This window comes from Vidua macroura, chromosome 6, assembly GCF_024509145.1.
Source record: "Vidua macroura isolate BioBank_ID:100142 chromosome 6, ASM2450914v1, whole genome shotgun sequence".
Classification (NCBI taxonomy): domain Eukaryota; kingdom Metazoa; phylum Chordata; class Aves; order Passeriformes; family Viduidae; genus Vidua; species Vidua macroura.
Genome location: NC_071576.1, coordinates 5,367,691 through 5,390,713, shown reverse-complemented (window position 1 = coordinate 5,390,713; position 23,023 = coordinate 5,367,691). Strand labels below are relative to the sequence as shown.

General features: G+C 38.4%; 1 protein-coding gene across 1 annotated transcript in view; it reads right to left on the bottom strand.

The window, feature by feature from the left end:
- Positions 1 to 3,245: 3,245 nt before the first annotated feature.
- Positions 3,246 to 23,023, bottom strand: part of LRRC9 (leucine rich repeat containing 9) — a 33,282-nt gene continuing 13,504 nt past the window's right edge. Inside the window, 15 exon segments of the mRNA XM_053979667.1 lie at positions 3,246 to 3,421; positions 4,084 to 4,266; positions 8,092 to 8,179; positions 9,518 to 9,575; positions 11,045 to 11,143; positions 13,339 to 13,354; positions 14,339 to 14,408; positions 16,118 to 16,294; positions 17,779 to 17,958; positions 18,153 to 18,251; positions 19,448 to 19,542; positions 19,747 to 19,893; positions 20,309 to 20,343; positions 20,608 to 20,718; positions 22,510 to 22,681. Of these exon segments, the coding sequence (XP_053835642.1) occupies positions 3,246 to 3,421; positions 4,084 to 4,266; positions 8,092 to 8,179; positions 9,518 to 9,575; positions 11,045 to 11,143; positions 13,339 to 13,354; positions 14,339 to 14,408; positions 16,118 to 16,294; positions 17,779 to 17,958; positions 18,153 to 18,251; positions 19,448 to 19,542; positions 19,747 to 19,893; positions 20,309 to 20,343; positions 20,608 to 20,718; positions 22,510 to 22,681 (1,706 nt within the window).

Sequence of the window (23,023 nt, the reverse complement as noted above, 5' to 3'; positions counted from 1 at the left end):
TTAGTAACAGCACATTCAGTTCTATCATGTACCCCCATGACAATAACTTTAATATGTTCTGTTCATAGGTGAAAGCAGGAATTTGTTAATTAACTTGGAGTTCTACTGCTAGTACAGACAAGCCAGGGTTTCACCATCTACTTCAGTACATCCCTCTACAAGCATCTTTAGAACTTTATTTGTTTTAGAAAGAAGAGATTATTGCAAAGAAGATGAAATACTGAAATTTGCTTCCCTAAAACAGATGATTCAGGAATAAAGAGCAGAGGAATGTGCTATCAGTGGTTCCTGAGCATCCTCTTGCATCTTTTAGCTCCACCTTGTTGATTTCTCTGGTTAATCAGAAAGCTTTTAGCCCTGTTCCAGTTGTGGTACCATGAAACCAGCCCTGCACTAGGGCACATGAGTCCCAGAAGGGACCTGAAGGAACCCCTAAGATAATAACAAATTATCTCATTATCCCTCTCATCTACAGGTCTCTGGATGATGGAGTGACTCAGTCCAAACCTACTGCCTGATGCCACCAAAGGATAAAATCCCTTTAACAGTCTTAAATCACAGGTGTTTCCATTCGAGTCTAAATGATCCTTTTAAAAATCCTTTTCCCCTCTACTGAAATATAATTTACAACTAAAATAATTAGAACAAAATGAAGCCTGGAAATTCTTAATATTCAGGAAAGCAGACAAATGTGATGCTCCCTTTTAAGCTGGGGACTGTAGTGGAGACTCCAGTTATAAAAGAAAGTTATTTTACTAAATAAGCAAGGATCCAGACTCCTTCTTTTGCAGATGAAACAGTGCATGCCTTTGTATATTAAAGAGCTCATTACCATCTCTCTAATAGAATGGGAAAATTCAAGCATTTGTTACTTTTTGAAGAACAGTGAGGTGAAATTCTGTGTTTTAAAGAGCATTGCCTTCCTGTGTGGGTTCTTTCTTTAGATCACAGCAAAGGAAAACACTTTAAACTTCCAAGGGAAATCTAAATATTATACATAGAATTCTCTTGCTTTAATTACCTTGCAGTAAATTTAAGTTGCTAATTAAAAGCCATGCACAAGTGTTATGATTAGTTAGACAACACAAAAACAAAGGACAAAAATTCAGTTAACTGCACCAAAGACTAAGAGAGAAATGTATGGGTTCAGATGGTTTTTGGGGCTGGAATGCAACTAAAAATTTAGCTCAAATGATTACTTTAGTCTTCCTGCTTTGATGCATCAGTGAATCTTCCTTGAAGTTTAAAAAATAAATGCTGATTAAAGACAGATCCAGTAAGCAGAAACAATGAACTGTGATGAATAACAGCATTTTTTGTTTCATTTTTATTTGAGGGTTGTGTGCAAGATTTCTCCCTTTTAATAAAGTCAATTGTAAATAGAAATTAATAAGTAAAAATCAGTAATAACTGTAAAAGATGCTACAAATATCATGCCAATTAATAAATTTAGGGAAGATAATGTTTCCAAGCAATCTAATCACAGTAAGTAAGATTTAGGCTGTCAAGACACCAGAATAGCTTTATCTCTGCCTAAAGAGATGCCATGAGGGGAAAGATTAAAAAAAAAAAAGTCTCAATTGCCCTAAAACATCACTTTGTCTGGTCTGGGATGTTTTGTTGCTTAATCAAAGGCAAACGTTTTGTTGGCTTTTTTTTTTTTTTTTTTTTTACTGTCTATGTGCCTTTGTGGTGTTCTTCTAATTTTAGCATGTTGGATTTAATAAAAAACACGGTTAAATTGGAAACCCCCAGACACTAAGCATGGAGTTGTAAAGTTACAACAGGCTGAGAGATATGGGAAAAGAAGAGATATGGGAAAAGATCAAAGAGCAGATGTGGCATGTGATGAAATGCAAACAAAACTACTGATAGAGGATGTTTGCTGCAGCAGCTCGTCTACATGACCTCAAAGTACGTGGTCTCCACGTGTTGCATTTTTTTTTTTAATGTGTGGGGATCAATTACAACATAGGGAAAAATTCATAGATGCTGCTTTAGGTCAGAAAAGCTCATGTTTTAAATAGCTGAGAGAAGTACCTGTAACAGGATCCTGTGCAGTGGAGGTGGAATCCAGCCCTGTGGAGGGGCCAGCTGAGGTCAAGGCTGGAGGGAATTCAGCTCTGTATAAATCAGTCATGCTGAGTAATGTCACTTCCTCTGACCACTCCCTTCTCATCTGCCACATGATGAATGTTTGAATGAGGTTTATTCTCCTCCTTTGTTTGAATGAGGTTTATTTAAAGTGTTTCCCCTCCAGAGGTTTGGTGGTATCAGTCATGTTCCTGTGGGAGCTACTCCCATCACCGCTGGGCTTATGTAAACACCAGCTGAAGTTGGTTGTGGAGAAACATCTTGTGGAGCAACAAGCCCTTAACTCTCACACTTCTTCACTGGCAAACATGTCATACAATTAAAAAATTTCTAGTAAAGTCACAGCTTATATGTGGTGTATAAATATAATAATACATGAAATATATGTAAGAAAAATGTTTGTTTGGGACTAATCTTACATGAAAAGCAACTTTGCAGAATGATTGCAGAAGGAATCACCTCACTGGCTTACACGCCTGATTTTGAGGAAATCTCTCCTAGTAATAAATATTAATAATCAAAATGGAAATGTAAAACTCCGAGTTTCAGGTTTGTTCACGTCCCTGTTGTGGAGAAACATTTGACATGATGAGAAATGTTGGTGTAAAATTCAATCATGTGCTGGTTCCAGCTTCTGGCTTTCAGTAAAGCAAGATATTGCTGTTTGTATAATAATTATTGTTCATAATATTCTTTAACATAATATTTACAATATTAAAATCTTAACTATAAATATTTAACCACAGTAACAGCTCTACCCATGCATTTCTACTTCCATACTTGATGTTTTTAATTGCTAAGCAAAACTAGATTTCATGCAACAGAAAACAAATAAACAAAAAAGCAAAGTCTTGAGTTAGGGATAGAAAAGGATTAAGCATGGATTTGGGAGATACCAGCTTATTTCAGTTAAACAGCTGGCTCCATTTTAGAGTACAGTCATTGTTTTAATTGCAAAATTTTAAATTGTTGTCTAAATGCTTTCCTAGATGCACTGCAAGTTTGATCAGGAGAAAGAGAGTAAATATGTTTTTGGTGCTCTGGAAAATGAGATAAAGAGAACAGATAAAGGAAAGTAATGTTTGGAAAGAAACATCAAAAAAAAAACCCAAAATGGAAAGAAACCAGAATGTTTGGGGCTGGTAAGAGCCTCACCTGCCTGGATTCTCTGTGTGGCCCTGGTGCAGTTGGCTGGTTCGAGCTGCAGCACTGTGATGCACCAAATGGTTTAGAAGATTAGTTGCTGCTCCTTTGGCTTGTCCAAGAACTCTTTCCACATGGATGCTTCAAAGATTATTTGTTGTAATTCCCGGGTTCTTAGGCTTATCTGTAACACAAAATGCACATGGATATTATCCCTGCATGGCCTCCCCAGCTGCCAGTCACCAAGTCCAGCACACATTCTTCTTTTCTTCTCAATTTTCCTCACCAGAGCAATAGTTATAATTTCTTTTCAGTTCCTAGGATAGTTAAAACTTTAATTTACAGTCTGAAATTGGTTAATAATTTAAAAGAAAAAAACCCAACAAAAATCCCAAAGCTTTTGAAATCACTGAATGGCTAATTCTTCTATCTCAAGGTCCATCCAAGGGTGAAGAACTGAGAAAGATACATATTTATCCAGAAAACACATTTTCCAGCTCAGGGAAGGTTGTTTAAAAGTTGCAGTTTTGCAAAACACCCAGGAAAGATAAAATTATACTTGTTAAAAATGCTCTATATGATCATGTAATATGTAGCATGAAGGAGTTTAACTGTGTTAAGTATCCAGAATATCACAGAATCTCTGAATAGTTTGGGTTGGATCTTAAAGAGTATCTCATTTCAACCCTCTGCTATGGTTGGGGACACCTTCCACTATCCCAGGTTGCTCCAAGCCCTGTCCAACATGGTCTGGAAAACTTCCAGGGATGGGAAGGGGTAATGAAGAAGTGTAACCTGAAGGAGTGTAACTGTTTTAAGTATTCAGGAATCTCTAATCCTGTTTACTTATGTTTGCTTTCATTTGATTATTGAGGAGACTCTCTTGATGTTCATGACCAAGTATAAGATCAGAGCCAAATAAATGGTGAATGTTTTCATTCAGGTTTCCATTTGTTGCTCTGAGAGGATTATGTCTTGTAAAGCTTGCTGGCATTCCAGGAAATCCAGAGCCCCCTGGTGAGTTTGCAACTGGAAAATGATTCATAAGAAAAGAAAAATACTCCCCCAAACAATAAAGATTCTGTATCATAGTCTTTATGATAGAAAAGCCTTTTTGGTTTTGCAGTAATATAAACAGTAAAGTAACTTCTTGTGAGTAAAGAACTGTAAATCATCTCAAATTTGGCAGTGACAACATTAAAAGAAATTTAATCAATAGCATGAAACAAGAAAATATTATTATGTACAGAGTGTTCTGGTGTCTACCTAACTTGGTACTGAATAAAGTGCCAGCCTACTCTGCTGGGAAAAATATCTTTTGAAGCTTAAGATCAAAAGCACTTTTTAAGCTTAAGCAACACCATACGGTTTCAATTCTTTCTTTCGAACAAGCACTTTAAAAAGCACAACCAAAATGCAACTGACAAACTCAAAAAATCTTTTGTGTTGTTCCACTTGGATGATCTAATGAGAAAATGGCTCAGTTGTGTTGTAGCTAATGAGGTATAACGTCTTCACTGAACCTGAATATAAACCAGATACTTCTCTGAAGATATAGTCTGAACATGCTTCTATTGCTTTACTCACTCATTCTGCCATGTTTTTATTTAAGTGATGTCCAATGAATAAAAGCACGGGTCAGGTTTGAAATAGAACATTTACACGTGAAATGACTCAATCCAAAAGTGCTTTGAACTCTGTATACAAACATTGTGGCTTCAAGTAGGAAAGTGTGGTTTGCTAACTGCTGAAGGCCCTGAGTCTGCAAACAGAGATATTAATGCAGCCAGCCAGAGATCTGTGCTAACACATTTCTGACAGATAAAGTTCTGAGACAGAGCCTGAGTGTACATGGATTTTGACCCCACCTGGTTTCAGCAGCGACCTACTATCAATGTGAAGACTGAGGTTTGGCAAAGCAGTGAAATAGTATCAAATCACAGCATTTGTTCTGATAAGACTTAGAAGGTAACATCCTGCTAAAGAGTTTTATTTATACAGTAAAATATTAATGGCAAGAAATTTATACAAGGATACAAATAAGATGTAGGTGTGGGAAGCAAAGGAGTGAGATTTAATGCATCAAATAGCATTTGCAGCTCAGCAGCAGTTGAGATGTGGTTGAGCATGGGGACAGCACCCTGGCAGTAAAAAATTTAAGGAGACAATTGGAAATAGAATATTCTTGTGCTGTAGGTGTATACTGCTAGAGCTTCTTACCACAGAACCATGGAATCCAAGAATGGTTTGGGTTCAAAGGGACCTTAAAGATCATCTTGTTCCACCCTCTGCCATGGGGGTGGAACACCACACCTTCCACTATCCCAGGTTGCTCCAAGCCCCATCCAGCCTGGCCTGGAGCACTTCCAGGGATGGGGCAGCCACAGCTTCTCTGGATACCCTGTTCCAGGTCCTCCCCACCCTCACAGCCAAGAATTCCTTCCCCATGCTTAATCTAAACCTGCCCTCTTTCAACTTTACATCTATGAATACAGGTATAGATATATCAGCTTCATCAATAAAGCAAAGAGGTGTTAGGAAAATTTGAACAGGTTGATGAGGATGTGAAAATATGCTTCTCATCATCCTTAACACTTGTGCTTCAGACCTGAAAAAGAACTGTTTCTGTGCTTCATAAATACAAAACTGAGACAAAAGGAGAGAATTGGCTTGCAGAACACAAAATGGGAACAGACTCCTCATTACTCAGCGGATCCTTCTGGATAAACCAATGTTAAAAGGACTACTGCAGGCTTTTGGGCTGGAAGGAAGGAATTCCACTCATCAAACAAATCTCCAGTGAAGTTTCATGCTGTGATACAAAAAATACAGGTCTGCTGTGGGACAATGAGCTGTTTCAGTGAGTGGGGTCTTAGTGATAAACTGGACCACAGAGACAATGACCCTTCTGTTTGCAGGAGACACGTGCTGGGCTGGGCTGGCCTCCTCTCTGTTGCTGTTATTCTTGTATTTAGGAAACCTAGCAGTGAATCCCTCTGAAAATCTCTGTTCCAGTGAATTTATACTGTAAAATGAGATGAGGCACACCCAATGGATGCAGACAGACTGACAGATGGGTGAGCACAAGAAGATAATGAGCAATGAAATCGGTCAGTGTGGCAGTGATCACAGCAGATGCCCAACTGTTGGGAAGCTTTCTTTTGAGTTTCACAGTCAGTGAGAATTTCTGGGCAAGGTCTGGAGGAGAACAACAAGGTCCAGGCAGCTCCTTGTCACCAAAAGGGGCAGCAAAGGTTGAAATATGGCAAAAAGGGATGTTGATGACCAGTAGCAGTGGTCATGCTCGAGGCATGAGGGACACAACCTCACTCTCAACAAGGATGGGCAAAGGCAGGACTGAATCATGATAATGGAGACAAGAAGTTTGATGAGGAGGAACAGTGAGAGCTAACTCAAACCAACAGGCTTGTGGCAAGGCAATAAATAAAGACTATTTTCTGTGTTGAAGTATTTCCAGTGGAAGAAGATGGGACAAAATAGCATCTTTCAAGACAAGGCAATGTGTTCTTGCATTATCAAATTAAAGTTGGAAAGAACTGTGTGGGTGATGATCATCAAGAAGATAAACTGGAGTCCCAGTTACTGAGAAAACATGGACAGGGAAGTTTTAAGGTGAGTATTGCACCTTGAAATTACAATTTCAAACATTCATGTAGTATTGCTGTTAAACTGCATTATGTAGTAACATTATGAGGCAAGAGATTAAGTTATGTCTGAAACTTTTATGAAAAAAAATATCAGATATAGATACCCTGTCAAAGTGTGAGTATTTCTGCTCCTTCTGTTCTTGTTCCATGTGGATATAGTTGCATGGCATTGTGTTGTGGTTTAACCCCAGCCAGCAACTAAATTGCCACCATTCATGTCTCACCTCATTCCCAGGAGAAATAAGAAAAAAGGTAAAACCTGTGTGTTGAGATAAGAACACTTTAATAACTGAAATTAAACAAAAATTGTTATAATAATATCATTATAATAATTCTAATGACAAGAGAGACAACAAAAAGAGAGCAAAAAATGAAACCTCTAAAATGCACCTACATCTATTATTTTTCCGACTTTACAAACCTTGAGGTTGCTATAGAAATTTTATCCAGAAGGGGGAAAATAATCTATTTTAATGCCATGATAACTGCATTAGGGACCCATTATAGGATGCATTAATATTGTCCTTGGTATCTGAATAACACTTATTTCACTTGTTCAAGGGGCTGGTAGGCAGCTCCCATCCTTTTTTGTGCATTTGCTGGCTGTCAAAACACAAGCAATGATCAGTGGTTCTACCTCAGCAAAAGCCACTCATAAGCTTTCTGAATTGCTCGTGTGTTGTTTTGAACCACTTCAGTGACAGTGGATGACAATGTGTTTGATTTCATTTATCTGCCATCTCTACTTAAAACAAAATATCTTCCTAAATAAAATCTGGGCATCCTGAGAAATGAGGGTTAGGTCAATCATTATGATTGGCATCGGTTATATGTGTAATTATGAAGAGTACGTATGGATGACTGCAATTTGATTAATCACTGGCACAGGTTTTGTAGGAATTATATCTGTATATTATAAAAGAGATGTGTTGAAAAATTAAACCTAGCACTTGGAGGTGTAAACATTACATATATGCACTCCCACTGTGTGGAAGACAGGTTAAACCTTCTGCATCCAGACCACGAAAATCAAACAATTAAATAAACCCACTCTGTTCATTGAAGTCTGGGGAGATGAAAATAAAACAGATGTAAACTGCTGCTTAATTTAGTAAAATACTTATAGAATCATAGAATAGTTTGGGTTGGAAGGGACCTATTTGGTGATTTCTGTGTGTATTCTTACAACAGTTGAATGACAGCAGGACTAAGCAAATCAACATGCGCTGTTCCACTCCTCTGCTTGTGAAAGCTTCTTTTATGTTCTGTCTGACCTGTAATTAGGCAACATGAACTAACAGATTAATAAGAAAAATAAGGGAAAAAAATAGTTCTTTTTTTATCTTTGCTTCTTCCTTATGACCCAGCTAATGCAACAATGGGCTTGGTAACCCCAATTTCCACAAAACTGCTAAATATTGGTGATTGCTGAGCAGGTAGAGGACATGAGATGGTGACATTCATACATCACACACAAAACAATATCCAAAATGTATGTTAACAGGCAATATTAATTTGTGATGAGGTGTATAAATATGTTCTATGCATACTTTATTACACAGGCTTATCTCAACAAGGCTGCAAAAATGAAGGGCTAATTTGATTTCTGGAGAAAGTGTCAAGAGGATCTGGGGAGTGTTTAACACATTTTTTTTTGTCCCTAGAATACCTCATACTTGAGAAAGAAAACAACAGTCATTAAGAGGAGGGTATCCACATAATGAGAAATTGAAAGCAGATAGAATAAATGAAAAAATAAAGAAATAGATAGTGAGAAGTAAAAAAGTGATGGAAAGAGAAAATGCAGAAGAGGGGAGAGGGGGAAACAATTTGAGTGTATATCTATACCAAAAGTAATGTGGACCATATTACTGTAGCTTTACTAACTGAAGATGGTAAGAAGCATCAATAAATCTGAAATGAGGTGTTGGTGTTTACTAAATACTTTTGTGCTGTTTTGTGGGGAAAAAGACGTCAATGTTATATATGTCATACAGGAATAGTGAAATTATTTCCATTTCAGTATTGACTTAAATTTTGTTTCATAGCAGCTACTGAGCTAAAAGCTGTTTTAATCAGTGATTCTGAGCAAGTCACATTCTAAGAAGCTTCCTGAGAAACATCATGGAATATTTATGTTGACTTACACAAAATTTGGGAACATCAGACAGGTTTCAGGGGTATTTTAAAAAGGTACATTTTCTCATTATTTAAGAAAGGAAAGGAGAGGAAACTGGAAGGTATTAGAATGAAAAAAATATTTTCCATCAACAAGAGGGGCAATCCTACAGTTACTGAACAATTATTTCAAGACCAGTCTGTGTAAGGATTGTTCATCTCCCATGAGGAAACAGACTCACAAAATGAGTACAGAAATTTGTGATTTTGTGTTGAATGGCTGGACAACCCATATCCACGTGTGCTTCTGTCAAGGTCTGTTTTCCCCAGAAAATCTGAAAACAAATTTATGTTTTTCCCACTGTCCAGATGCTGAACATATAAAAAGAATGAAGGCAAGAAGAGGTGGGTGAAGTCTTGAGGAGGATGCACACAACACTTGGGTTCTGTGGGGTTCTCTGATGCTCTGCCTCTCTTACTCCTATAAAACTGACCAATGTATAGAGGGAATTCTGCGTGGTGACTTTGTGAGACTTGTCTGAGTTGACGAAGCTGAAATTGACGATGGATGTTGCCTTATAAATACAGAAATGAGTAAATGAATCCTGACAGGTCCCGGAAGTTTCAGCCCTGAAAAAGTGCCCAGATGAGAAATGCAAACTGAAAGGTGATTTGAAAATGCTTTTTAGGACACAGGCAGATCCAACATTGATGGGAAAAAGAAGACGAAGGGAGTACGGCCCCCTCCTTCAGAGGATGACGGAAAGAATTTCACTTATGAAATGAGCAGAGGGAAGGAGGGTTAATGGCAGGATGAAGGACTGCTCAGACTACACACAGTGCTGCAGAAGAGCTTTGGATGAATATAAAAAAAGCCTTCTCTGTGCTCATAAAAGGTGCAGTAATCTGAACTGACTGAACTCATTGATTCTAACAAGGAGTTGTGACTGCCATCAGAACATCCTACAGTGTAAGACAGCTGAGTTTTCACAGGTCAGGCTCAAGGGACTGAAATATTATCTCAATATATTTCTCAGCATCCGAATATATATTTCTAGAATTTTGTTGTGTGATGTGTTACAAATTTAGGAAGGAAAACAAAATATCAATGATCAATCTGATTGGATGCACATGGACAAAATCTCCCAGATCAAATCAGCAAAGAGACAGGTGGTTCCTTGGCTCAGAATGAAGTCCTTTGCAGAAAGGTGAAAAAAATTGAATGTATGCCTGGCCCCCTATGCGAAGAATGATCCAAAATACAGATGATGGCAGCCTGGTACAGTTGGTTGGATGAAGAAGTGGCCTAACAAGCTGTTCACAAAGAACTTAGCTAAGAAAAGACAACAAAGTGGTGCCCACATGCCATATGTGTGAAAAACAAAGAAAAAAACTATCCATCTACTGGGTTTCTTCAAGCTCAGAAGAGGCTAAAAAAAGGGAGATCCAAAGCTACTGACACTAAAGGCACCTCCTTCCTCCTCCATGGAGTACAGGAGGGATAAAAGTATATTGTAAAAGCTGATGGCACTTGCTGCTTTTGTCATGTCCTTGCTGTCCATAGTCAAAAGGCCACCTCTGAGCATAGCTGCTCCCTCTTTGGTACCTGATTTGGGAGCTTTTGTCCAGGCAGTATTGATTCAATCTGACTGTAGCTCAGCCATAATCCATGTAAAAAGGAAACACGGTTAATCAAACAAATGTTCCTCTGCTAACACATTAGCAAAACTGCCAGTTACACTCTCCTGATTTGGGAATTTGATCTTTAGAGAGATGATTGGTCAGTTTAAGACAGTTTGGTGCAATTCACTGATTTTGGATCAGATTATTGCAACAGTACCGTAAAATGGAAAGCATCGTTGCAATCAGCTTGGTGATGAGTGATTGCTGTTGTTACAAGACCCACAAACAACAGGGTATTAAGGGAGATTAAAGACTGTTTTCAATCAAAATAAATTAGCTTATCATTAGTATTATTACAAAAAAATAGATAAGACTATGTTATGAATCCCCCTTGGCACTCGGGAGGAAGATTAAACATGAAGGACATGAGATCATTGTTCTATAAATTCACACAGCAGACATTTCCAAACTGATCTGCAAACACCACCTCCACAGTTCTGAATTAAGGAAAAAAAAGAAAAAAAAAAGACGAATGTGGGCAGAAAAAAGACAAATGTTGATCCAAACATGTATTTTGCTGTCCTGGTTGTGAAATGAGTTTCATAGACAGGATCTGACTTTGGACACCTGGCAGCAAGCTTCCTGTAAAGGTAAGGCAGTCATGGATCCTGACTATAATCAGTTTGTATGGCTGGGACTCCCCACTTCCCATCTACCATGGTGTGTTAGCAATCATTGTTCAACACAGAAAAGATCACAGAGTCCCAATCAAAAAAATTCAGATTATATTGTGAGGGCCCAAATAATTGAGTATTGTATCTAGGTAGTCTGTAAGACAATCACTTTAATAATCAGTACCATTAGGTTGCTTTCTAAAGACTAAAGAACATTTTTGGCTGTATTATTTTCTTTTCCTAAGTATTTACTGTACCCTTTATGAGTCCTTTCTGATGTCATAAAACATCCATGACATATACTAAAGCATTAATTTTCCTGGCAATTTTTCTAAACGTGAATTCCCTAATGCACACAGAATGAAATGCTACAGTTATCAGCAGAAATGTGTTTTCCTCTAGCAATTCTATATTCTAATAACAAATTGAACTGACAGAGCAGCTTTTAACCTTTCATACTGGGCAGATTAACATGATCTCAGCTGATGGATCAGAACAGGTTAGGATGACCTTGGATCTTCCTCCACTGAGTCTTGTGGCTTTTTGCTAGGTCACTTTCCTAAGGAAACAAGTTAATGGGATTATGCTATCTGTATCTCCATCTGCTGGCTCTACTGCTAATTTTTAAACCTATTGATGAGTTTTGGACCAATTTGTCAGACTAGCATTTCTTGCCTTCCTACAAATTCTGTGAAAATGAGCAGCTGAATGAGTGTTATAAACTGATGGTCCCCGGGAAGGAACAGCTGCAATATTGGCTCAAATACAATGCCTGGCTCAAATATTGGTTCAAATACAATGCCTGGCAATGGAGGATCCAGGAGAGATCTGTTGTGATTGATCTGAGGAACCCTGAGAATTCACACCTGATTAAGCACTGGGTAACCCAAAGACAAGGCTGTCTCCTAAAGCAAACCAGTTTCCCACAGTCCTGCTGCTCATCACCAACTACTTAGTTTATGATTTCAAGTGGTCTTTCAAGGTAAGAGATGATGCTCAGAGGGTAATTCTCAGCGTTTGCTGGTTTGAAATTAGATGTACTGGCTCTCTCCTTGCAATCTGCTTTTCATAATGGCATTCAGTAGAACTCTGAAATTTTAATCCTGCCTGATCACAAGAAATGGATTAGTGTGGAGGGTTCAACATGCACATGGCAAAGCTCATTTGGCTTTAGACATGAAATATTCCTAAGCCTCTAAATTTTAGGGCAGGGTATATTTGAAGGGTCAGCATTAGAAAACTCTGTTGCTGTATATGTAGTAGAGAATTTATGTTTATAGAATTTGCTAGGAGAATTAATGTTTCAACATTATACTTCTGTGACATCAGAAAAAGGTTGGGTTCAAAACTGGCAGAATAAAGAAACCGAGCACAGCTGCTGAATGTTCTAATGAATAATTCTCAGGGCCAATTTCTACAGATCAGGGGGAGAATGCAAAGGAGCTGGCTGCAATTTCCTGAGTCACTCTGGTTCTGTCATTACCTTTGCCATCAGTATCCTTTCTGTTCAAAAAATTGCTCAGTCTTCTTGAGGCTTCACTGACTTCCAGAGCATTTAGAATTCCTGGGATCAGCAAGTAAATTAAGCACTTGATCTTGGCTTTAAAAGAACAAGCAAGTGTGTCTCAGAAGCACATCCATTGTACAGCCTTGGTGTTCTAGAAAGGAATTTTTTCACGTGCTGCAAGCAGGCACGAGCAAAACGCCACCAGAGTGACACAGAAACTTGATCTAAAAAATGTGAAGGTTGTTTAGGAGATGTTTAAAGATGCAGAAACACTAAATACTTCATTGACACATACTCATTTACATTTAAAACATCTTCACCCTCTCAAGTTTACAGATAAAAGCAAATATTGATGAGCCCTGCTGGGTCAGGCCATGCCCTTTTATTCCACTATAGCAGAAGTGAATGAAAAATAGGAAAATTGATAACAGTGAGAATTAGACGGTTGTTAGAAACACAGATTGCTGAAAATGGAAGCTAAAAATGTCAAGGACAATTTGAGGGCTCATACAGATCGCAGTCAGGACCTAAGGAAATTCAAGCAATGCTGTAGGATTCAGCCTTTCTAAGGATTTTAAAATAGTCAGAATACAGAAGGGAAAGTTGGTTCCAATGAATGTATTTCTACACCTTTGGGAAGAACTATGATGGTTCTTCATCTGATAAGGATGAATATAATTATACTCTTATAATTGGCATGGGTTAGAGAAAATATTTTGTATTTCATTTGCTACTAAAAGAATCTAAACATGCTCATGTTTTTAAAACAGGCATTTTTCAATCAGGGATGTTAATGAATCAGTTGCAGAACTTTCTGTTCATTTTATACAAATTGTAGTAAGCTTGGGAACTTGTAGAAGGTTATGAGCAAATGAAGTGATAATAATAATGAGGATAAATGACTTTAAACAGAAAGATAGTAGGTTTAGATTAGAAATTAGGAAAAAAACTCTTGACTGTCAGGTTGGTGAGGTCCTGGCACAGGTTTCCCAGAGAAGCTGTGGTTGCCCCATCTCTGGCAGGGTTCCAGGCCAGGTTGGACGTGGCTTGGAGCAATCTGGGATAGTGGAAGGTGTCCCTGCCCATGGCAAGGGTTGGAACAAGATGATCTTTAGGATTCCTTCCAACCCAAAATATTCTATGATTCTCTGATTTTCCACTCCATTGTTTCTATTTGTCAAACATAGTTACTCTTGCATTCTGGATTCAGCAGAATTTGAACATGACTGTTTCCAAGATCATGCTAGAATAAAAAATTTGATACCAGCCAAGATCTTTGTAGGATCAGTGTTTAATAATTAATTTCTGACCTACTGCCAGAGGCAAGGACAAAGCTTCTACATTCACAAAACTCAGAAAATAAAATTTGCATTGTGAAAACAGGTGCAGAACTTTTCCTGAAGATTTCCTTTTCAATAGTACCTGGTATAAGTTGCAACAAAACTGAACATTAAGCCTCATTCATCTTTGCTCCTGCAATATTTTTGATGCTTCTGTGACTTCTTAATCAGAAATCAGGGCTTGATTCAGGTCACTGAGAGCCTTTAACTGCCCAGTGACACTCAGCTGAAATGTGGCTGGCTTGGAGATAAAGTATTTTAAAATTTCTAGTATAGCTTATATACAAGAAATAGACTTGCATTTCCTTTCTGTTTGGTGTACTGTCACCTCGTTGGTGACAAGAGCCAGAGCTTTGCTGTGATTCCAACAGAGCCACTGTGCCATCCATGCTGATGTTGTTTGCTCAAAACACAGGGGACAAGGTACCTTTGAGCCAGTTTAGATTGTCCCCATTTCCTGTGACACTGATGGTGATAAACTGCTCTGGAATCACAGGGGCTAGCTCAGAAGCTGACTCATCTTGCACAGCTCACTAATATATAAGGTGTATTAGTATTTGGTTTTATAGTCTAGGTATTTAATTTATGACCTAGAAATAATATCAAAAAATCCCCAAAGAAAGCATCATAGGACACATGAGAAATACTTAAAAGATTTGCATGTGGCACTGAAACCTCAAACCTGTCTTATATATATACAGGATATGCTGGACTGCCCATGGTATATTTAACATATAATACATGAGATACACACTTCTCACATCATGAGCAAAAATGTCTTTGTCAGTGAAATATAGGTGTATTTTAACAACCAAAAAGGCCAAAAGCTTATAGAATCACAGAGTGTTTTGGGTTGGAAGGGACCTTAAAGATCAGCAAGTTCCAGTCTCCTGGTCACTTAGGAGGTTTAGTGCTCTGTGATACTCAAGAGTTGTTGACACATAGAGCTGGTGACAAGGAACAGAGCAAAATTAGAAGTTTATTATGATAAATAACTAAGGAATAACAACAACAACAATAAAAAAACAGAGACTGGAACTGGTAGCTATTATTATTTTGTTTATATATTAGCATGTGTTGAAGAGATTAATTGGAGCTTAATTGACAGGACAAATAGACAAGGCAGCATCTTTTTGGATGTTTCCTGGGTGCCCCAATGGACTTCTGTCTCCTCTGTTGGTTTGTTGTTCAAATTATTTTAGAGTTATTCTGTTCAAATGGTTGGCCTGACGCTGACTAGTACAAAATACTAAATTTAAGTGATCATTTAAAAAAAAACCCAACTTTTTAAAGAGTGTCTCAATGCCTCAAATTTTTAATGTTCAAATGTGCCAGTTCTGATGAGCCCTTTAAATAATGCTAAAATATACTCATTCAAGGGGGGAAAAAGCACAGAGAGAAAGATTTGTTCCAGAAACTGCTTGAGCAACAGGGATGAAAGGGAGTCAGAAAAAGGGCTGAGTATTGGCTCTGTCCCCAAAGCTGCAGCCAGCACAGCTGTGCTGCTGCAGGCACATCCAGGCAGGAACGGGGACTCCCAGTGTGCACACACCTCCCCAGGGCTGGGAATGGCTCTTCCCAGGGCTGGGAATTCTTCTGCTCCCACCCCTTCTTCAGGGCAGCTGAGACAGCAGAATTAACACAAGGGCTTGGTTTTGATATCTGGCACAGGCCACCAATATGTTTCAATCCTAAGGGAAGGAAAAAAAAAAAAAAAAGAAAGTAATTATGTCTCAGAGATGTCTCTGTGCAAAAATGCTGCATTTTATTCACGTGGTTAGGCTGGGACTGCAAAAAGAAATGAAGGCTCTGTGAGAACAAAATGCCATAACATGATCACGAGGCCTCTTACATTGCAAGAGCCTCAGAAATAATGAGGTGGAGGACCAGACTTTAAACCTTTACAACTGTTAGAATGCTTCCCCAGGAATTCCAAGTGCTGCTGCCTGCCTTGTGCCACGGGTTGTGTGTGATGTCAAGACTGGCTATGTTAGTAATGTGTTTTTGTAAAATGTTTGTCTCTTCCCTGGGCCTTTTTAGCTGGTTCCAGCTGAGGTTGAGGAAGTGCATTTTGTTCAAGCCTCTGTTGCCCTCAAAAGTGATCACATGGTTATGATTCACATCAAAATATTTGGTTAAAGTAATCAGACACATTTAATCTTGAAGTACTTTTCTCTGGATCCAGAGCCCAGGACTCCCCTTGCTCAGTATTGGGCCTGTTGAGGGAGACCCAGGGTGCTCCAGGAGTATTTCTTTATTTGTTGAAATGAAATGACCATCATCGAGGTCAGATGGATGATAAAGTGATATCACATTGATGTTGTAATTCAAATTGGAGGTCATATAAACAGGCACCAAAGCTTTTGGCTACTACTAATATCCCAGTATTCATGATCCAAGTTCTGTTTCCCATGTGCATCCTGGCCCAGTCCTGTGGGCTCACCTCACAAACATATTTCTGCTGCTAAATGTTCTGTATGAAGGAATTGGAGCTTAATTTCTCACTAGATCATACATATTATTTAAGGAAGTAAATTCATGATAGCTGAAGATAAGCTTTAGAGGTGTTTTTAAGTCTAGAGATGTCCCACTGTGTGCTCAGGCTGCTCCTACTCAAACTCAGAACCCAGGCCAAAAGTAGATCAGAAATTACAATTTTGCCAGACATGCAGCCAAATTCTCTAATGCTCCATGGCTGCCTTTAAAATGAGAAGAGTTCAACCGATGGAGTGCTAATGAAATATTGTCCCACTGCTAAACCATAAAAAGACTATAAAGTGGGAATACACACTGAATGAAATGGTGAAAAGTCAAAAAAGGCTGTGGTGACTCTTCTTCACTTATTTGAAGACTTTATTCTCTAACTTCTCCTTGAAATGAAAGTGATCTGGGTAAGATGGGGAGGCAGAGAGAAGGGAACAGATGCTGCTGACAGGGAGGAACTGGCAACTCTTCCATTATGAAAGAGCAGCAAGGGAAGAGTGGAGCCAAGCAGAGACAGGCAACAGATCCTTAGCAAAAGGAAAAGAGAGAGGAGAATTGCCTTTATCTCACTGCAAACACAGAATGATGGAAAGGTGGCACCTTGGTCAAACATTGTTATTCACTTTCTCCTCTTCCTGAATATTGCCTCTAAAATTTCTGGGTTTTTTTTTCCCTCAGGTTGCATTCTGTTGACTTCAGATTTAACAAAAAAGAAAATATTTTCCTGAATAACTGACATCATGACATGAAGTCACATATTTCATAAAATTCAAAGGACAGGCTGATAGTTTGGGTTGTGTCTTATTTCCAGATACATTCCTTTTAAAATCTTTTTTCTTTGAAAATTTTGTGCCCTTTGCACAATAAGAAATGCAATTAGGATTCAGCCCAATAATTATAATTCACGTTGCATAGTAACTGATAGGCAGAGAAATACCAGTTCTAGTTATGTTAAATAAATCTAAATAGCATCAGAATCAAGCCCAAATGTTAATTTTTAACTTTTGTGTTTAGTTTAGGTCATGGGCCGAGCTGAATAACAAAGTAACAGTTATGTAATGCATTCACTGTACTGAAAATCTGACAAAAATATCTCACTTGTACCTGACTAAATATTGGCCTTAAACACTGTAAATATTGTGGGCTTTTTTCATTTCAGCAGTCTGAGGCCTGACCTTTACTGTCAGTTCCATGTTCAAAACACCATCATCACATTACAAATCATGAGACAGAATGAATCTTTCTGTGTTTTTCTTTTCTTCTTCCACAATTATATTGAACATAGAAAACAGATGCTGGTTTTTGAGCTGTATAAAATAAAAGGCATTTGAAACCTGCATACTTTCTGCTTTTTAATTAAATTATAAATGTAATGCCGAGTGTAAGATTAGAAGAGTTCAGTTAGGAAATGAATAGAAATCAAGACAGGAAATCATCTTTCTATAGCACTGATCTTCTAGAAACTAGGTTTAATTTCTCATAATCAAAGTGTACCCAATACCAGTGTAAGACACTAAAATCCAGCTGTGTATTCTGGCAGGACCAGCTCTTGGTCAAGCACAAACCTCTCACAATGCACATGGCTGCAGTCCCAATTCCCCTATCCCAAGGAAGGGGTAAATATATTGAGGCTTTCAAGCTAAGTCTGATAATTTCAGGATGTTGAGTCAAAGGTATCTTTTCCTGTGAAGATCCATCAGTTTAATTCCTTTCCACCATTGGGGTTCTTTGCCATACAGACTCACACAGGCTGATAAAGGAGTTTAACTTGCCTGTCTGATACCCTGTGCACAATAACCAAATGCCAGGTTCCAGCATGAAGAGCTCAGCCTGTCAAAGTCTGGCTTAGATCCTGAGAGCATGGACAGCTCTCCTGCAGTGCTTCTCTTCCTGCACTGTCCAAAACTACTCCATACTTGTGAGGATTTGAGAAGGAATTTTGAACTGGGACTGCTGAGTTTTTAGATGATGTTTATAATTTTATTTTTCTTATCTTTTACACAGACAGGAAGGGTGAGCTCAGCTCACATCTTCACTGCATGGTTCAGAGGTCACAAGACTTCTAGTTATAAGACCTTTTAAGGACTTATTGACCAATAAAACACTGCCAACAAGGATATTTATGGTTTTGACCCAATCCTTAAATATTTTGTCTTATGGACCCATGCTACAGTGTAAGCTTTCTTAGCCAATCATGTTGTGACACACAAACCACAGTGCTGCATTCTAAACTCCTTATTTACCTTTGTAACTGCTTTTATTTTTTCTATATCTTAAACTCTACAACTCTAAACTTTCCTCCACTTAACATGTCTCTGCTTTAAACTATAAATCCACATTCTCACTTCTAGCACCTAAGTTTGGAAGCCTTTTCCAAGGTCTCAGATCAAATCCTGTGTTTAATTCTAACCTTTGGCTTACAAGCCCAAAGTTCTGAGAGTTCCCTGAATTTCGGATTCCAACACATACTCTGGTGTGATCACCTTCCAAATTAGCTTTAATTTCCTCCCTTCTGAGAACCTAGAAACAATCCCAGTTCCTTTAGAGAGACAGAGATGTTGCTCTCTGTTAGCAATGTAAAGCTTAGAGGGTGTATCAGAACAGATTAAAATTATTACTGAAGCGAACTCCATTTTCTTGCAAAAAAAAGCAGAACATATCAGAGGATAAACATGACAGTGATTTAATCTGGTTACTTATAATTCTATTCCTCATTCTAATTTGCTCAAAGACTGTGGGTTTTAAGGGTGAAGGTTTCCTCTGTGATATTTGGATATTTCCCTTTGCAACACTCACCCAGTCCCAGTGGATGAAGGGTGGGTGTGAACCTGCTGTTAGTGTGGAGCCACGGCTAAATAGCAGCGTGGCCCCTCTCACATCCACTCTGTCAGCTAAACAAGCACAAACCTTTCAGAGAGGCTTCAAGGAGGAACCTTCTTGCCTGTTATTGTCTTGGAAAGAATGCACTTCAGCTGACCAGAGACTGTGTTCTGAGGGATGAAAACTCTGACACAGCCCAGAGTCAAAGATGAGTTTAGAATACAAATGTTAATTTAACCTTAACTTTGTGCTAATGAGTGCCTGCAAATGCACACCATTGCCAGAAATAGATGCATCACTTTCTTGGCATTTCCATGGCCTGAATACTGAATCAGCTCCTGGGTAGTTGGCTTGATAGATTTGATGCATTGCACAAGCTGGAGAGCTGTGGCCAAGGAAAACTTTTGCAATTATCACTTTCCCTAAGTGAGGGAGAAAAGACAGCTAATGGTTCTAATTCTAGCTTGGGAGTGCAGATAGGACAACACAACAGTGATGTCAATGCAATAACAGGCAGGCTGCATCTTGGTCTGGCAAATGAATATTCTAATATAGATGTAGTGCATATTAATAAAAATAAGTATTTTATCTATATCACGATTTTGAGTTTATTGTTTTATTAATTTAAAAATATACTTTGGCAGGAAAAAAAAAGTGATTGCACTGTAAAATCTGATTTTAGCTGGCTAATATTAAAAACCTTTGAAATCCAAAATACAAATAATTTCATAAAGACTGGAACCTGTGAGGCCAGATATCCTTTGGATTTGTGTCATAAATACTTCATTACATTCAAGACTATCTTAGCATTTTTTTCAAATTCAGTTGAAATCTGACCAATCCTAAGCCACTGCAGTGACAGAGTCACACAACTAATTGGTATCATGAAAAGATCAGACACATCTAGTTATTTCTCACTCTTCAAACTCCTGTCTGGAATTACTCCCAGTAGCCAAAGCCCTTTGTGGAGTTTTTTTAACATGCCAAAATGCCACTGGGAAAGAATTCAGCAGAAATTCAACGTTTCTTTCAAGGTTGCATGTGCCACCCCATGGCCATCTACAGTATCTACAAACTGTCCTTCCTGCTGCAGGAATTATTCCATACAGCACATATTTTATAAGATCTCTCCAAACTTTGACTCCCCATGCTTGAAGGACTTCTCAGGATCCCTGCTGGTTTTGCCTTCTGCCTTAGCATCTTGTTTTAGAAATTCTGTTTCGGGACATTCACATAAGCTTAGACTTCTACAGAATTTTATTTTTTTTTTTCTTCTGTCAGACTCCTGCAAAGACTGAAGCAAGAGCCAGGTACCTTCATTTGACTGAGACCATATCTTAAACATTTTAGGACATTTAAGCAGCATGAAAATAGAACTATAAAATAACATAAAATATACCATAAAATGTATGATAAGGGGTGGCATGCAGGGAAAGTAAAGAATAGTGAATAAGGAAACAGTTTGTGGTGTCATTATTGCAACAGAATGAGAGACAGGTGCAAGAAAATCAAGCCATTAACTGGGGAACAGGATCTTTTTCCTGTATGCTCATTTAGCATTTAACACCTGTGTAGTGCTGGTAGGAAGGACACAATAATAGCAAAATGATGTTGTGTTCAAATGAATACAAATGAAAATAGTTTAAAAAACAGCTCATGAAACCACTGAGCCAATCTGTTCCACAGGCAGTAAATACAGGTGCTGCAGAGGGTACTGTGGGGGTCTTCCAAACTCTCCCCCCAGACACTAGTGGGGGGCACTGGTGAGAAGTGAGTGTGGAGAGATAATTTGGAAAAAAAAAAGAAAAAAAGAGAAAGGGCAAGGGCAAGGTAGGAAAAATATGATAATGAGGAGAAAAAGACAAGAAAAGACATTCTGACCATTTAAAGCTTACACATAGCACAGCATTTACTAGGTACAACAGACTGTGGTTAACACAAAATCCATAACACTGTTTTTCACTGTCACCAAGAGATCACTTGTAAGACATTATTTTTTTCCCTTGCCTCTTTATAGTCAGTAAGAGGAGTGTCCATGTTCAGCACTACCAAAAAAAGTCCCCAAAACAATAGGCAAGTTATTTTCCTCAGGGCACTTTCCACTACCCCAGGTTGCTCCAAGCCCCATCCAACCTGGCCTGGAGCACTGCCAGGGATGGGGCACTCACAGCTTCTCTGGGCACCCTGTGCCAGGGCATCACCACCCCAAATCCCCAAGCAAACAAAAGAAAACCCTCTGAAAACGTCCCAAAACATAATTGTGCCATTAACTGAAATACTGCATCTCCAAATGGGAATACTCTGAAGCCCAGGAAGTTTGTTTTGATCCTGGCAGCTGAAATGTTCTGAGCTCAGAACCTGCTGTCCCTCAGGGAGATGTGAGTTTGCTTTCGAGATTGAAAAGGTCTTTTTGCTCCCCTCAAGCTCTCAGCTTACATATAAAAGAAACTTTTACATGCTTATGGTAAATGCACTTAAAAAAGATGAAAAGCACCATCTTTACTAAAATTGTAATACAGTCACAAATATCAAATATGCAAAGGAAGAAATGGAATCACCAGCTCTGTCTCAGAGGTACAAATGGGCAACTGGGTGTCCTCAGAGTACTGGCGACACAATGAGCTGCTCAGGGCAGGGGTTATAACAAAGGTCTTGGCTCCATCACAATCTCAAAATGCTTCTTGTAAGGCAGTTGAATAAATGAGTGCAGTCGTGAAAATGTCAAAGATGAGGTTTAGCCAGAAAGTGTTGTGACTTACTTGCATGGATAAATGCACCTTGTGACTGTCCTGGCATGCACATGCTGTCCTGTGATACAACGAAATGCAATATCTGGATGGGATTTGATTTATTTCTGAAGTCCAAGAGCCAAACACCAACCACAGGGACTTTAGGGAGCTTCAAGCCACCTCTGTCTGGGTAAAACTTCTTAATGACCTTCAGTTACTTGCTGCTTTGCAAAATGTTTCTGTTCTTATAATCATAAAGTTAAGCAGGCCAATGCTACATTAAATGCCTTGTAGAACTTAGACATTTACTCTGCTACACTGAAAACTTCTTTTTACAGAAATACTTGAAACTTCTTAAATTTCAGCCTCAGAATTTGATTGGGCACTCTAAATATGCATCTTATTTTCATTCCCATGATGCTGCTTACTCTGAAGTCTCTGGTAGAAAATAATGATTGAATTATTCAACATGAACTCAACCCATGTGCAGAAATGCATACAGAGAAGAAGCTAATAATATTTTTCTCCCTTTGCACAAAATTGTTTTTTTCAGTTCTTTCTGCATGACTTTCTTCTTTTTCTCACTCAGAAAAAAGAATCACAAGGATTACCTCTAGCCTGTTTCATTTCATTATAGTTTTGCTCTCTTGAGTGGAGCCAAATAAATTTATTTTATTCAGGGGCTGCATTCCAAGTTAAGCACCAAGTACCAATATCTAATCACATAGTGTTCCTTTTCGCTTTTTGCAGTGTCATATTTTCAATCTGTTTAAATCCTTTTAAACCAATCTTGGTTTGCAAGTACTTACAATAATTTCTACAA